General features: G+C 29.9%; 2 protein-coding genes across 3 annotated transcripts; one reads left to right on the forward strand and one right to left on the reverse strand.

Annotated features, from left to right (window-relative positions):
- Window positions 1-5,484: 5,484 nt before the first annotated feature.
- On the forward strand, window positions 5,485-8,427 carry LOC137807829 (serine/arginine-rich splicing factor). Its single transcript, XM_068608644.2, has 7 exons — window positions 5,485-5,598; window positions 5,687-6,370; window positions 6,532-6,583; window positions 7,050-7,133; window positions 7,586-7,650; window positions 7,752-7,907; window positions 7,984-8,427. The coding sequence occupies exons 2-7, from the start codon at window positions 5,741-5,743 to the stop codon at window positions 8,032-8,034; spliced, it is 1,038 nt and encodes a 345-aa protein (XP_068464745.2). The 5' UTR covers window positions 5,485-5,598; window positions 5,687-5,740; the 3' UTR covers window positions 8,035-8,427.
- Window positions 8,428-11,439: 3,012 nt separating this feature from the next.
- LOC137807830 (two-component response regulator ARR5) lies at window positions 11,440-13,736 on the reverse strand. Of its 2 annotated transcripts, none has more exons than XM_068608648.2 (5): window positions 13,351-13,736; window positions 13,164-13,240; window positions 12,984-13,061; window positions 12,682-12,752; window positions 11,440-11,900 (listed from the first exon to the last, which is right to left on the reverse strand). In XM_068608648.2, exons 1-5 carry the CDS (start codon window positions 13,502-13,504, stop codon window positions 11,660-11,662), a joined length of 621 nt encoding a protein of 206 aa, XP_068464749.1. In that variant the 5' UTR covers window positions 13,505-13,736; the 3' UTR covers window positions 11,440-11,659. The 2 variants fall into 2 exon arrangements, with proteins under 2 accessions (XP_068464749.1, XP_068464748.1); XM_068608647.1 differs by having other exon boundaries at window positions 12,682-12,755; window positions 13,351-13,558.
- Between the last annotated feature and the right edge of the window lie 553 nt (window positions 13,737-14,289).

Consider the following 14,289-nt stretch of genomic DNA (forward strand, 5'->3'; position numbering starts at 1 on the left):
ACACACGTGCTTATATTCATGTTTTTTTATGGTATACATAAAGAGAATATATATTTATATTTCTATTTTATTATTAATTATTTTATAATATAACGGTTAAATTCAAATATTTATAATTAATTTACATCAATATTTTTCTATTAAATTCAAAGCATATATCATCATATTTAAAGAGGATTTTCATCTTTAGACAATATGTATAATAAAATATATATTACAATTTATATATTGACATTTGTAAATCTACCTTATATTAATTAAAAAAACTATTTTAAATTTAGAATACAATAATAATATATTAAAAATTACAGATATACAAGCGTAATAATCCTTTGTTTCCGTAGTTGATTAAGAATGATAATTAGTTACCGATGCTGTTAAAATAATTTTAATTTATCAAAAAAATAAATGCATTATTTTTAGCGCATTTTATGGAAGAAGGAGATAACTTTTTTTTTTATAGTTGATGCCTTCATAATTTGTCTTGACTTCGTCCTTCTCCACCATAAAAAGAAAACAATCTAACCTAAATTTGTCTTTGTTGGGTAAAAAAACAACATGAAAGGGAAAAAGAGGATGAAAGAGCTCATGGATAACATTTTTCCTTTTTTCATTTTGTATGATAGTGTAAAATTAATTAATTTTTTTTGGCGAGATACGATTTTCAAATCTAATTTGCGTGAGAATCTTGAATCGTTCCCTTTTTTTGCAATTTTTGACATTGCGTCCTTGTGTTGTGTTTCTTTTTGTTTTTTGGTTCTTTACGAAAACTTTTAGGAAAATTAATGATTTTTTTTTTATAAACTAAAACTTATACAGGTTAAAAAACATCAAATTATAAAATAATCTCTACCAGTTTATTTATACACAAATTAATTATAGCTCGTGAAAACTTTGATTTTTTTTATATTTTTTCTTATACAAACTTTTATAAAATAATTGATGTAAATATGTTTTTAGTACAAATTCATGTAATTTGTTATTTACAATTTAAACTTACGTAGAAAAACATAATTCATTATGGAAGACGTGTGCTACTTGTGTATAAGAATGAATCATGGTGAGATATAGTAAGTTACGTGTATATTATATAAATGATTAACCTAACTAACTAAACTGTTCTCAGTCAAAATAATCTTGCATTGGATTGAATATCATAATAACGAGGCGAGTAATTAGAAAGTTTTAATCACTTGGCATATTAGTTTTTGTAAATTGGATTATGCAGATGTCTAGATTGATTTTTCTAACTAATTCATTTTCAAATATCTAAATAAATATATATTTTTTCGTTATAACTATTTATGACCTTTATATACATATTTATTTTCTCATTCCACTTTACTAATTAATAGAAAGGCAAAACATTATTTTTTTTCTTTTTTCTTTTCAATATATTTTTTTAAACTACAAACAAATTGATATTTAACCCAATTAATGTAAACTAATAATTCTCGTATGCCACATTGTGAAATTGAAAACTTGTGTGTGCCCCACTATTTTCTCAATTTTCAATTCAGCATTTTACTTATTTCTTTTAAGAAAGTGATAAACTCACTTACTCAGCTGCTATAATAGGTGAATTTTCGTGTTGTTTGTTTGATGTTAAGAAGCCAAGCTGAAGCATTTTTATTAACTTCTGTGTTATAATTAAAACGTGGATTGAAAGCTCTAAACGTGAAACCAAACACACGTTAACTTTAATTGACATGAAACCTAACATGCGCATATCTGCTTTCGTGATCCATTCACCTTCATATTTTATTTTATTATTGCCTTTTAAAGTAGGCATTATATTCTTAATACCAATAATACAACAAGATTTTTAGGTTTCCGATTCTGCACCTTTATAGGATTTGCTGTTTTTAATTACAACAATCTTATGATTCCACTACTAATACATTTGGATTTCTCTCCTTTTCCTCCTAGATAATCTCCTCCTTTTCTTTTTATTCTAAACCACTGTTGGGCAATCACTTTTTGCCCTATGCTTTCTTCTTGTAATCTTGTGCTAGTGTTAGAAAGGGTTAAAAGGTCTACTACACCTTAGATTTAAATTTCTATGTGAAATTTGAAAATATGTTTTGAATACTATAATCCCAAAAGTATTTTTAGTTTAGTGTATACTTTCAGATTTTTAAATTACATAATATAGACAATTTAGAACATATTTTTATATTTTCAGGTTTTGTAATTTGTTATTTTCCTATTATATAATCATTGATACAATTTTAGATTTTATAATCTAAATATATATATATATATATATATATATATTTTAAATACATTTCCAAATTTCTATATTAAGTGATTTGGAATAATTTTTGTTTTTTACTATTATTTAATCCATATATATTTTTAGAGTAGTTAATTTGGAATGCTTTTGAGATTGACTAATCTCAAAATGTATTATAAATTTTATAATTTAAAATATATTTATAGATGATTTTATTCAAAAATATATTTTTGAATTGTAAAATTCATGTATGTTGAATTATATAATTTTGAAACATATTTTAGATTATATAATATAAAATATATTATAAATTGTGTAATTTATAATACATTTTTAAATTTTAAAAATATATTTTGGATTGTAAAATTTATAATACATTTTTAAATTGACTAATTTTTATAATGCATTTTTAAAATTTTTATTACATAAGGAATAAGGATTGAGGGAAGATGTTTTCAGATCTTGTTTTATAGAATTCTATTTTTGGAATATAACAAATTTATTTTTAAAAAAATAGAATATAATTTTTTATTTTGGAATTTTAATTTCAGAATAAGAAAAATTTTGAATTTTCAAAAATTAATTGAATGCATATTCAAAAATATTGGGTGCAGAAAGCAATTACATAAACATCACAATCTTGAGAATCATGACTCTTAAAGCCCATCACCATATTGATTTGTTGGCAATTGCTTTCTGCACCTGATCAATTGTGACTCGCACCCGACATATTTTTAAAAATCCTACGATGCCCTTGTCTTCTTCACTTATGAAAACATTGAATGGTGAGGAAGAGGAAGTTCATGGATGTTTGAGCTGCAAAAGAGGATGTGTGAAGCTTTGCTTTGAGCTGCAAAAAAACCTCACAACTCACTTACGGATAAAAATATCCGCAAGTCACAACTCACTTATGGATAAAAATATCCGCAAGTCACAACTTACTTACGGATAAAAAAATTCGGAAGCCACTAATCACCTACGGATAAAAATATCCGGAATGCAGTAATGGGTAATGGGTTACGGATAAATTTATGCGGAATGCAATACAAAATTACGGATGAAAATATCCGTAGGCATGTCGTACCTTCGACTTCAGAAGCTTTGTTGCTCTGCCTGCGAAAATGAAGGTCACGGTGGTTGCAGAAGAATGGAGAAGAAGGTGACTCACGGTGGTTGGACAACAAGGTTGCTCACAGTGGCTGGACAACACGGTGGCTCACGGTGGCTGCGGCACTGCTTCACGCACAATGGAATGGAAAAAGACAAGAATAGGGTTGATGCAGGAAATTGGGTGCATATCACAATTAAACTATTCTAAAATTCATTAAGGGTAAATTTGTCTTTTACTAATAAGTAATTGGGTACCAGTTAAAATGTGTTGGGTGCGGGAAGAATGTGCCTGATTTTTGCTCAACCCATAATTTTTTCACTTCCACACATAGGTATCATAAATACCTTTAAGGACATATAAGAAAATTTGATTACTTTTGAAAAATAGGTATTGGGTACTTCCACTTTACTCTAACACATATTTCACAAAAGAAAAAATCAATTTCCATTTGGACTTAATACTTTAATATATGTAATTTAGGTTATGAATGCGCCTAAAATATATTATCGCGAATAGTTTCTTAACTCAATTATTAAACACATATCAAATCATCTATTCACCAGCATGAAATAATTAAACAATAAAAAATTAATAAAACTATAATTACAGTAATATAACATGAATATAGTTTAATGGTGTTTTGAAGCAACAAAACATATTATATTATATAAAATAATAGCGTCAAAAAAATGTATCATTTGAAAGATATTTTTTATAAAAGCTTCATGATGATCATCTTGATTAAATAATGAGTAATTTTTCAAACAATATATAAGCTATCTAACTTGAGTAATATATTTTTATTCAGGTGTCTGGAGTTTTAATTAGACTACCATTCAAACACTACATTTATCAAAACTAAAGATTTTTTAAATAATTATTTATAACATATCCTCAAAATTTAACTTATACTTAACCATGACTCTATAGGTATTTTCATTCATTTAAATTTATTAACTCTTGTATAAGTTAAGTTGCACAAGACAAAATCTAAACAATGTTTATATTAGTTGGTTTAGTATATAGTATTTGTATTTCGAAGTTAAAATAAACTTCAAACATGTTAATACTAATCCAATTTGCAATTGATGTACCTATTCATAAGTTAATGTAAACCAATTCTCATACTATTATATACTCATGATAAATCCATTTCAACAACTTGTTTAACCTTTATTCACGTCAAAGTATCCAAATTCATTTTAACAATTTTTAAAAACAACTCCATCTACTATAATTCATCCACGAACCAATTTAGTCTTTTGACTTTCAAGTATAACTTCTCAATTAAATTCTACCAAAATATATATATTTTAAATTATTTAATTTACAATAATCTAAATGAAGAACATACTAATTGAACTTGTCATGCCTTAACTCTTCAATTCAAGTTAAACTTCAATCCATAATTTGTTCCTTCAAATTATTTCATCATACATGTCAAGTTTCATGAAAGAAGAGTTAAAGATATTAAAGAAACACACACAAGAATAAAGCTTACTTAAGACAATAAGGAGAAAACATAGTTTATAATTGCTCAAATCATTTCTTAAACTATAAAATCTAGAAAAGGGAAAGAAATTTAATTGTTATTTAAAATTAAGAGAGAATAATAGTTATAAAAGAAAAAAAAAATCAAAAGAATAAAGAAGTATTAAGGTTTTCAAATTAGGAAAGAAGAAAATTTTTAGAGTAATGACACCTATTATACCTAAGTTAAAACTAAAATATATACATATATAGATATATAGATAAATACAAGTTTTTATAGTTAATTTTGTGTATAATAAAATATATTTTATTATGATGATTAATTATTTGAATATGAGTTCAATTAATTTTTAAAAAAGTAAGTTATATGTGCAAATTTGACTTTTTATTATTTAAAAAGAAATTAATATATTTCAAAGTTATGAATGTTTTTTTTAATAATGAAGTGATGTTTTCAAACAATACTATTATTTGGATAGTTTTTTAAATATGTGGATTCTTGTAGTTTTGTTAAAATTAACGCGTGGTGCTAAAACGTTTGTATGACACTATAAGTTTGCTAAAAAAGACACATCAATTGATTTATAGTTTTTTTAATGTTTAATTATTTATTTTTAAATATCTTACATTTTTTATTGCAAAAATTGAATTGCACCTCAAAGATTTAGATCAAGTACCCAAACACCTTAAATAGAACTCTGCGAAAACAAATATTTTGAAAATAAAAGAAAAAGTGGTGGGATTTTTTCATAAGAAAAATGTAAAATAAGTATATTAGTTATTGGTGCAATTATATAAAAAATCAAAAAATTTCCTTTGATGTATTCTGCATGTGTGTGATTTTGCAGAAAGGGGCTGGGATGTATTTGATTGATGAAGAATGAGAAGTGAAGAGATTAGAGATGGAAGAAGAAAAAGCAGCGGCATACTACGACGAGTTGACCCGCAAGGGCGAGGGGGCCGCAAGATTTAAACAAGGCCTTGGCTTTTCCTCTTCCGCCTCAAACGACGACGTTCCCAAACCCGGCTCCGCTCTCGCCTCTTCTTCCTCCTTTCTCTCCAAATTCGTTAAAGCCTCCTCCGCCGCTTCCCACTCCGACAAGCAACCGCAACTTAATGCCACCTCCGCTCCTTCCGAGTCGGAGAAGCAAACACAACTGCAATCCATTCACGACAAGCTCAAGAAGAAGCCCTCTTCCGAACCTAGGGTTTCCAGCAGGGAGAGGGAGAGGGATAGAAGTAGAAGACGAAGCAGGAGCAGAGACAGATACAGGGAATCGCGGAGGCGAAGCAGGAGTAGAGAGAGATATAGGCATAGAGATTCCGAAGGGGACAGGGACAGGGACAGGGACAGGGATAGGGATAGGGATAGGGATAGGGATAGAGGGAGACGGAGAAGTAGAAGCGTTTCTCCTCGCAGACAGCGTAGGTCGGAGAAGGAGGCGAATGATATAGGGAAAGTGAGTGAAGCGAGAAAGGGAAAGAATGTTGGGACTGATTATTCCAACCTAATTCAAGGTTATGATCGTATGGTACGTTCCACTCTTCTAAGTCCATTTTTTTTTTCTCTCGCTATGACCTGATGAAGATATTGCTTTCATGTCTAGACACTCTTTTTTCTAAATTTTCTCTACTATTGGCTGGGATTTGTTTGTCATGATTCATGGACATCTTTTGTTGCTATTGTCTACAGTCATCTGCTGAAAGAGTCAAAGCCAGGATGAAGCTTCAGCTCTCTGAAACTGGTAAGCCAATAGATCTCCAGGGGAGAAATTATCCTTTCTTCTTGAATACATTCTCACCATATGTTTTGAATAAATTGTTTTTATTTATGAATCGAACACTGATATTAGATGCACTGATCTTGAATGTTCTGAAAATCTTTCCTGTAGTCGACTAGATTGAGAATGTTCTTAAGAAATGATAATGTTAATCTTGCGTGGAAAACTTGGTTTTTGGCACGAATAGTTGCCTTGCCTTCTCTTGACTTCTTGTTGTATATGATCATTTGATCTTAGAGACTTGTTAAGGTTGCTACTATCTAGTCATATATACGAATAGGACTAGCTATATTACAAACCAAAATTTTAATATTTCACCCTTGAAGTGTTGATATAAATTATAAATATTTGCTCTCTAGCTTGCCAAATGAGATGGTTTGTGCATACGCTATTGATTTTTCTCTAATATACTTCATACTTTTAAATGTAGCTGCACATGATTCAGAAAAGGGCGTGGGCTGGGAGCGGTTTGAGTTTAACAAGGATGCCCCTCTTGATGATGAAGAAGTTGAAGGTCAGACTTGTTTCTTAATCTATTTGTGGGATTTCTTTCTGTTGTGTACCTATGAATTCTTCCATTTAATCCTTTGTTTTTAATTCCTTTTTGGATCTATAAGGACAATTTGCCTTGACTGCTGCTTATTCCCCATTCTTGGTAAAAGTCCCTAAAACTAGAAGATTCTTGCATTGTTCATTTCTATGTGGACATTTCTTGGGTCTCCCCGTGCTTCTCCTGTTAATATAGTCAACATTTTCTGGATCTTGTTATTGGAAATTAAAGGAACACCTTTCTCAGTATTAAATAATTAATTCTATGTTTGTTGGTTCTGTATCTGTCTTTTTTAAGTTTATACTTTTCCGTTGTTGAATGATGGTGTTTTCAGCTATATACTTTTGCGATGGCAGTTAGTAGTGATGGTTTTGTTGAAATTAATAAAACTGATTGTACACGCCTTCCATCTGCAGTTGCTGAAGATGATGCACCCTTAGTTAAGCACATCGGCCAAAGTTTCAGATTTTCTGCAGTTGAGGTATCTTCCTCTTCTCTTAAGATTGAATAGTCAGTTTGATTCCTTCCTGATGTGCTTGTCTGATCATTGTTTGGAAAACTGAATTCCGTATTGTTACGTAGGCAAGGAGGAAGGATCAAATACAAGCTGCTCACGAAGAAGCTATGTTTGGTACTACAGCGCTTCCACCTCCCACTAGTACAGATAGTGAACCTGAAAGGGAGGACGAGAAGGAGGTTGCTAAAAATGATCTGGTTACAAGCCTTTTAAGTGAAACAGTAAGCATTTTTCTATGTCACAGCATATTGATGGCATAACAAATAATTCAAGTAACCCTGTTATATTTGGTTTCAGGTGCTGGCCCAGCAAAAGGGATCTTGGCGTGATCGGGTTCGGCAGGCTTAGAATTTGCCCCTTAAAGTTGATCTGATGACAGAAAAGTTGGCCAAAATGTCACATGGATTTGGCTTTAACCATGTCTACATATATTCCAATTTTGCGGTTGGAATTACTGTGCAATTTTTTTTGGCTTCTGTATGGTGTGAGGTAGCTTTAACCAATCATACTATTTATATCCGGTTCCATGCAACTGCCACTATTTTCAAGCCTATCTCACTAGTGAAGTAGGCTTGGTGCTGCAGCTTGTAATTTCAAATTACAGAAGGGGAAGTGGGTTGTGTGATGTTTTTTGTGTAATGTCAATTTCGTAGTGGAATATTTAAGAGGGAGAGACTGCAGAAAGAACAATGTTAATACACAGGCTTTACCTCTGATCTTATATATGCGCAGTTTTCACCATCTGATTATAGTTGGTTCGGACTCAATTTTATTTACATTTGTAATTATGACACCTTAGATAGATGGTACAACTTATGACATTTTTTATTTTATATTTTTTCTTAAGATTTTGTCATAAATCTTCTTAGAATCAGTTTAGAAAAATATTTTCTTTAATTTGATTAGCTTGTACTAAAATTTGATTTGATGATATTTAGATAAATTATTATAGATCCCTAGATATTGGTGTAACATACTTGGTTTTGAGGACTGCTTTGAAAATAAGTTTTTTAAGATAATTCTTTTAGGTAAGAAAACTAACTTTCAATACATTGACAAAAAAATTATCGATAATTTTGTGTTTATTGATAACTTTTTTTAATTATCAATGAATTTGTGCATATCGATAATTAAAAATTATCAATGAATTTGTGTATATTAATATTTTTTTAATTATCGATTAATTTATGTATATCAATAATTTTTTAATTATCGACGAATATGCTTTGTTGGTAATTACTGACTAATTTAGCGCAAATCAATATATGTCGATAATATTTATCGATAAATTTCTCAATAAATATAATTATAATATTATTATTAATTAAGTTAATAATAATAATTATAATATGATTATTAAATTGCCTTCATCTAGTGGTTACATACCTTCCATGTAATTAGAGGATTTGCGTTTGACTCCTCCTATAATAAAATGTGAATATTGATTATAAAGTAATAATAATGATATTATTTAATATAAAAAATCTGTTTAACAAAGAACAATAGACACATAATATTGAAAATAAAATTATTGTGATTGAAACGTAGTAAATATTTATTAATCATATACTATGAATATTTTTAAAAACTCCAAATTTTATATAAGAGTCAGTAGAATTTTATTGTAATAGATAATAGTATTTTAGAAATGTTAAAAATTTAATATATTTTATTTATTAGCATTTCTAAAGTTGATAAGATGATTTAATACAAATTAATAATTATTCAAAAAAATTATTGCAATTTATTAATAGCTTATTCATAATTATTTTCTATTTAAATAATAAGAAGAGTACTCTTGAGCGTTGTGCATGCCTTCACAATTTCCTACTAGGTTGCATATTTTATTTTTTTAGTTTGTATCATTTAGATGAGTAAAATAAAGAAAAAATGTGTAAATATCCAAATCAAATGAAAATATTTTTTTACTATAAAAAAATATATATTCAATAGAACTTATATTATAGTAATGAAATTCACTAGCTATAACAACTCAATTTGCGGGTTATAATGATTCGATCATGTGCAACTAGACAACTATCTATTTTTGCAAAAAAACTAGCCAACATTCTCAATAATCAGTTCCTGTCTTTCTTTTGTTTCAGTCATTCTTGTTATCCTCCATTTAGTGCTCTGTAAGCAGTTTTTCTTCATTCTCATTGCTTCAACACATTTTTCTGATAGTATTATATTATTATGTTCAAGTGTAACATATTTTGATCACCATGCAAGTTGGTTTAAGTAGTCATCTACAGACTCACGACTCACACTTAATCATTTGTTTTGAATTATTTTTGTACCTATAAGTACAATTTTCCCACACCTTTCTGCCCTAAAATGTTTATTTTTAATAAATAAATGTAAAATAAAAGGTAAAAAGTTCACATATATAATTTTTTAAATAAAACTTAAAATAAAATAAAAAAAATTAAGAGCTCCCATAATAGAACATCTCAAAACATTTCCTTGTTTTATGTATTTAGTGATTAGAAGAAAAAAAAATGGATGTAAGTTTTATTGTCGAATCCACTAGTTCGTGTGGCTATGTGTTTCATGTGTAATGAATTTAAGTGTTTTGAGAATTTTGCTATCTTTTACTAAAGTTTTTATATTAAAAAGCTTATTCAGCGGTAAATCTATATTTTCACTTGTCCTCTTCAATGATTTTTTTATTCTACTAATATTTCCATTTTTTAAATAAACCATAATTTCAAGAATTAAAAGAAGTTTTTTATATACTTGAAAAATATATATTATAATTAATTTAGATTTAAAGTGAATTTAAAATTAGTAATAAATCAATTGACAAAAATCCAATCTTGTTTAAAATAAAGTATAGATTTAGATCTAAAATACAATGCATTAGATTGATGTTTAAAAATCCAATCCAGGTAAACAGGGTATAAATTGCCCTCACAGATGTCAATTCATAATTGATGAGATAATACATCAGTCAGACTGTTTATTTATTGATGGTTACAATATCTCCTTTATTTATGATTCAACCGTACCAATTCGAATATATTGCCATCGGTAATTAGGTACAAAATTGATTACCCTTCTAATTGGTACAATGCAATGCTTCTCTGAATGATAATATTTGTTGTGCTTTGTTGATCCGAATGATGCTGGTTCTCAAATTTGTAACTTGGAAGGCAACAATAATGCAGTTGCTGCTGCTACTTATTTGTTGTACTGTGACGGTCGGTTGTTCTCACAGATTCTACTGAAAAACCGCATCTTCAGGGTATTGTCCTCCAAATCTCCGTTTTGGCAGGTTGTAAAATATTAATGAGAATTGATTTCTAATCAATGACAGTGCCATTCAATTTTGGACTCGCTAGCTTCTGAGCAGCATAGTCTGCTAAGATTAGTGGGAAATTGACTCATAACAGAGTCATATACCTCCAACTCTTGCGAAAAGCGAAAATACAAGGAAAACTTTTCCACGACCCCTTTTCTTAAACAAATCTAACTATTAAAATAAAAAAAAAAATCAGAAGGAGAAATGAGAGTGGAAGGAGAGCGATGATAAAATATTTATACTCAAGATTGTATTATTTTCCTTGCGATTTTTCCTAAACTTTAAAGACCGAGCACATTATTCAATTTTTTAATGTTAAACATGGCAAGGCGGGTTCTAATTTAGTATTTTTATTGTTATTATTATTATTCAAATATTACAATATCCATACACTTTATAAAGATAAAGAGACCATAATCACTGAAGAACGAATAAATAAAGAGCAGGAGTTTAAGTAAAAAAATGTTGCAGAATAGCGCTCTATTTGTGTATATATATATAGATAATTTTCTACTGTACATGAGCCCAGATGACAAACAAGTGGCCAAAAAATTAGCGATACTGATTCCTAAAGTATAAGATTGGTGAACAGGTGCAAAATACAGTGCATGCTTTGATATCAACACCAGGTGTCGACAAAATTGGAGACAGACACTAGTCAATCTGTGATTACAATCTAGCCTTCTTTGAGGATAATGGTGAGAGCAATGATGGTGATGGATCGCATGGAAGAGAGATGGTTGAGCATGTTGCAGACAGAGGTGGACTGCAATCAATTGACCGCATTCTTTTGAGAGTTCTTTTCTCAACTTCCTTCACTTTCCCTTTCATGATGAAATCTTTTAAGCGTCTTACATCTGACAATTTGACAGGTTTCAAAAGAAACTCCTCTGCTCCTTCCTCCAGGCAACTGTCAATTAGTAGGAATTAACTGTTAAGAAACATGCCAAGAAATACTTGTTACCCAATACATGAATGCATGAAGTATGCATTATTGCTAGCTGCAGGATATAATGCAATGTTTTGACACAATTTGATAAATTACCAGAAGGTTATATCTTAGTTGAAGGTTTTTTACTATATTGTTGTGGGAAGGGGACTTATTTTGGAAATTCTGATAAGAAATTTGGTAAGTATTTAATATTTGCAAAGCACATACCCAATCCCCATTATGATTTTTTTATGAGTCGGTGGCTTCCAGCATAGTTAGTGCTAAGCTAATCATGGCATAACCAATCACGGTGACACCATATGACCTATTGGCTATTAAAGATTTGTAAGGAACTTTAATTACTATTCAATATGTCAGATCTACACAAGGATTGGTACCTAACGTTTTGAGGTAGTAAGTCAGTAACTATTCTTGTAAGTATCAGGCTCGACTTAGAAAAACGTTTATATCAATTGGAAGTCAACTTATGGAAAGGATTCGACAATAAATCCAAATAGTCGTATTTTTTCAGTAAAAAAATATCATACTGTAGATGCAATATGAAGTAGATCTCAACGTTTGCGATACATTTTACGCTTCACCTCGTCAGTTCATAGACAAATCAACAAACACCATCGAAATTGTAAACGTTACCAAAATACAGAAATTGTTTGAAGAGTTCGTTGATAAAAAAAACTAGATGCCACCTACAATTCCATTGTTGATCCAAAAGACGTGTAAGCTAATGGAGGATGCTTACCTATCAATTCGAGTCAAAACATTCTCCGACGACATGATCACCACTGGAATCTCTCTAAACACGGAAGACTCCTGCTGAAATTAACAGAAAGAAGTGTAATTAAGAATCAACGCCCCCTTGTTCACAATCTAACGACCAACTTTAAACCCAACCCAAAAGCACAAATACACAATTCAATTTGTGTCCAACTAACAAAATAAACACCAGTAGTAGCAGTTATCAATCCTAAAAAAAAGAAGCTAACCTAATAAGACCAAACAAACAAAACACCCTTCAGAGAATAAAAATCATAGACTACAAACCTTGATTTTCTTGAGTAATTCATATCCTGTCATCCCTGGCATGGAATAATCCGTCATTATGAGATTAACCTTCACACTCTGTCACCACAACCAATAAACAAAAAAAAAAACGTTAGCACCAACCTATTTCAACAATTTTCATCAAAAACCTCCAAAAACTAAATAGTAGAATTCGCTTACATCGAACCCGAGAGAACTAGTCTCTCCGTCCAAGCCCAAATACTGAAGAGCACGCGTTCCACTCTCCACAACCGTCACTGAAAAACAACCATTCCAAACACACACAACTTCAGAACCGATCTCAATTTGGCAAACGAAAATTAAAAATAAAAATAAAAAAAACTAGCTATACGCAACGCCGGGTCACCTTTGCAGGAAGAAATCTTGAGCAACCGTTCAATGACCTTGCGATCAACGAGGCTGTCATCGACTGCAAGAACGTGAAGCTCCGGCGCACCAGAAGGGGATTCCTGGAGAAATTCCGTTAAGTTATGGCGGAAAAAATCGCCGAGGATGGCCATGAAAGTGAAAAGTTGAACAGGAGTGGTGTTGTGAGAAAAGAAAGTAAGGAGGAAAATGGATGGATTTTATTTATATATATTTAGTTGGAGAGAGAATGATGAATATATTAAATAATAAAATGGATGAAAAAGTAAAAGAAAATAATAATAATAATAATTAAAGAAGATTTATTGAGACGATCGAAATCTGAGAGATCTTTGGAAATCCATGAGAAGCGATTATGCCACCTCCACTTGTCCCTTCTCTTCTCACGTCAGTATCAATATCTTACTTTTATTATTACATTTTTCTTTTCATTATTAAATTAATTAATAATGTCACTCTCTCTCACTCTCACTGTACTTCCCCGCTTTCTCAATGCCACCTTTTCACTTCTAATTAAACACATTCTACTCAAAATTTAGTTTAAATTTTAGTAAAATCATTTTCAAATAATAAAGGATAAAAAATTTATTAATCGATTTTTCTTACGTCATTAGAAAAATAATTTTTTAGACTATGTTATTCCTAAATTTTCTATACGAAGTCATTAGTGGTTGCAGAATTAGATCAGTGCTCTACTAAAGAACAAAAAGTCAGCAAATCTTCTTGCTGCAAAGATTCAGATACTTGGGATTAGATCCTCTTCAGGAATAGACTTTCAATAAAGCTTCTTATTTTTAAAACGGATGAGAATGTAATAAATTAGGTCTTGACTTATGCTTTTTTTTTTTTGGATTGGAGAGAAGGAGTGAAAAATGAAAGAAAGGAAGAAGAGATTGAAAAGTTATGTTATTTTAATTTC

The sequence above is a fragment of the Phaseolus vulgaris genome, chromosome 3 (assembly GCF_051622355.1).
Source record: "Phaseolus vulgaris cultivar YP4 chromosome 3, ASM5162235v1, whole genome shotgun sequence".
Taxonomy (NCBI): domain Eukaryota; kingdom Viridiplantae; phylum Streptophyta; class Magnoliopsida; order Fabales; family Fabaceae; genus Phaseolus; species Phaseolus vulgaris.

Excerpts from the sequence above, each read along its gene's own strand:
- LOC137807829 (XM_068608644.2), top strand. The coding sequence starts at position 5,741 with ATGGAAGAAGAAAAAGCAGCGGCATACTACGACGAGTTGACCCGCAAG. Across the intron at positions 6,371-6,531 it reads TTCAAGGTTATGATCGTATG|TCATCTGCTGAAAGAGTCAA; the intron begins GTACGTTCCACT and ends TATTGTCTACAG. Across the intron at positions 6,584-7,049 it reads GCTTCAGCTCTCTGAAACTG|CTGCACATGATTCAGAAAAG; the intron begins GTAAGCCAATAG and ends TTTTAAATGTAG.
- LOC137807830 (XM_068608647.1), bottom strand. The coding sequence starts at position 13,504 with ATGGCCATCCTCGGCGATTTTTTCCGCCATAACTTAACGGAATTTCTC. Across the intron at positions 12,756-12,983 it reads AATTACTCAAGAAAATCAAG|CAGGAGTCTTCCGTGTTTAG; the intron begins GTTTGTAGTCTA and ends TGTTAATTTCAG. Across the intron at positions 11,901-12,681 it reads GTTTTGACTCGAATTGATAG|TTGCCTGGAGGAAGGAGCAG; the intron begins GTAAGCATCCTC and ends ACTAATTGACAG.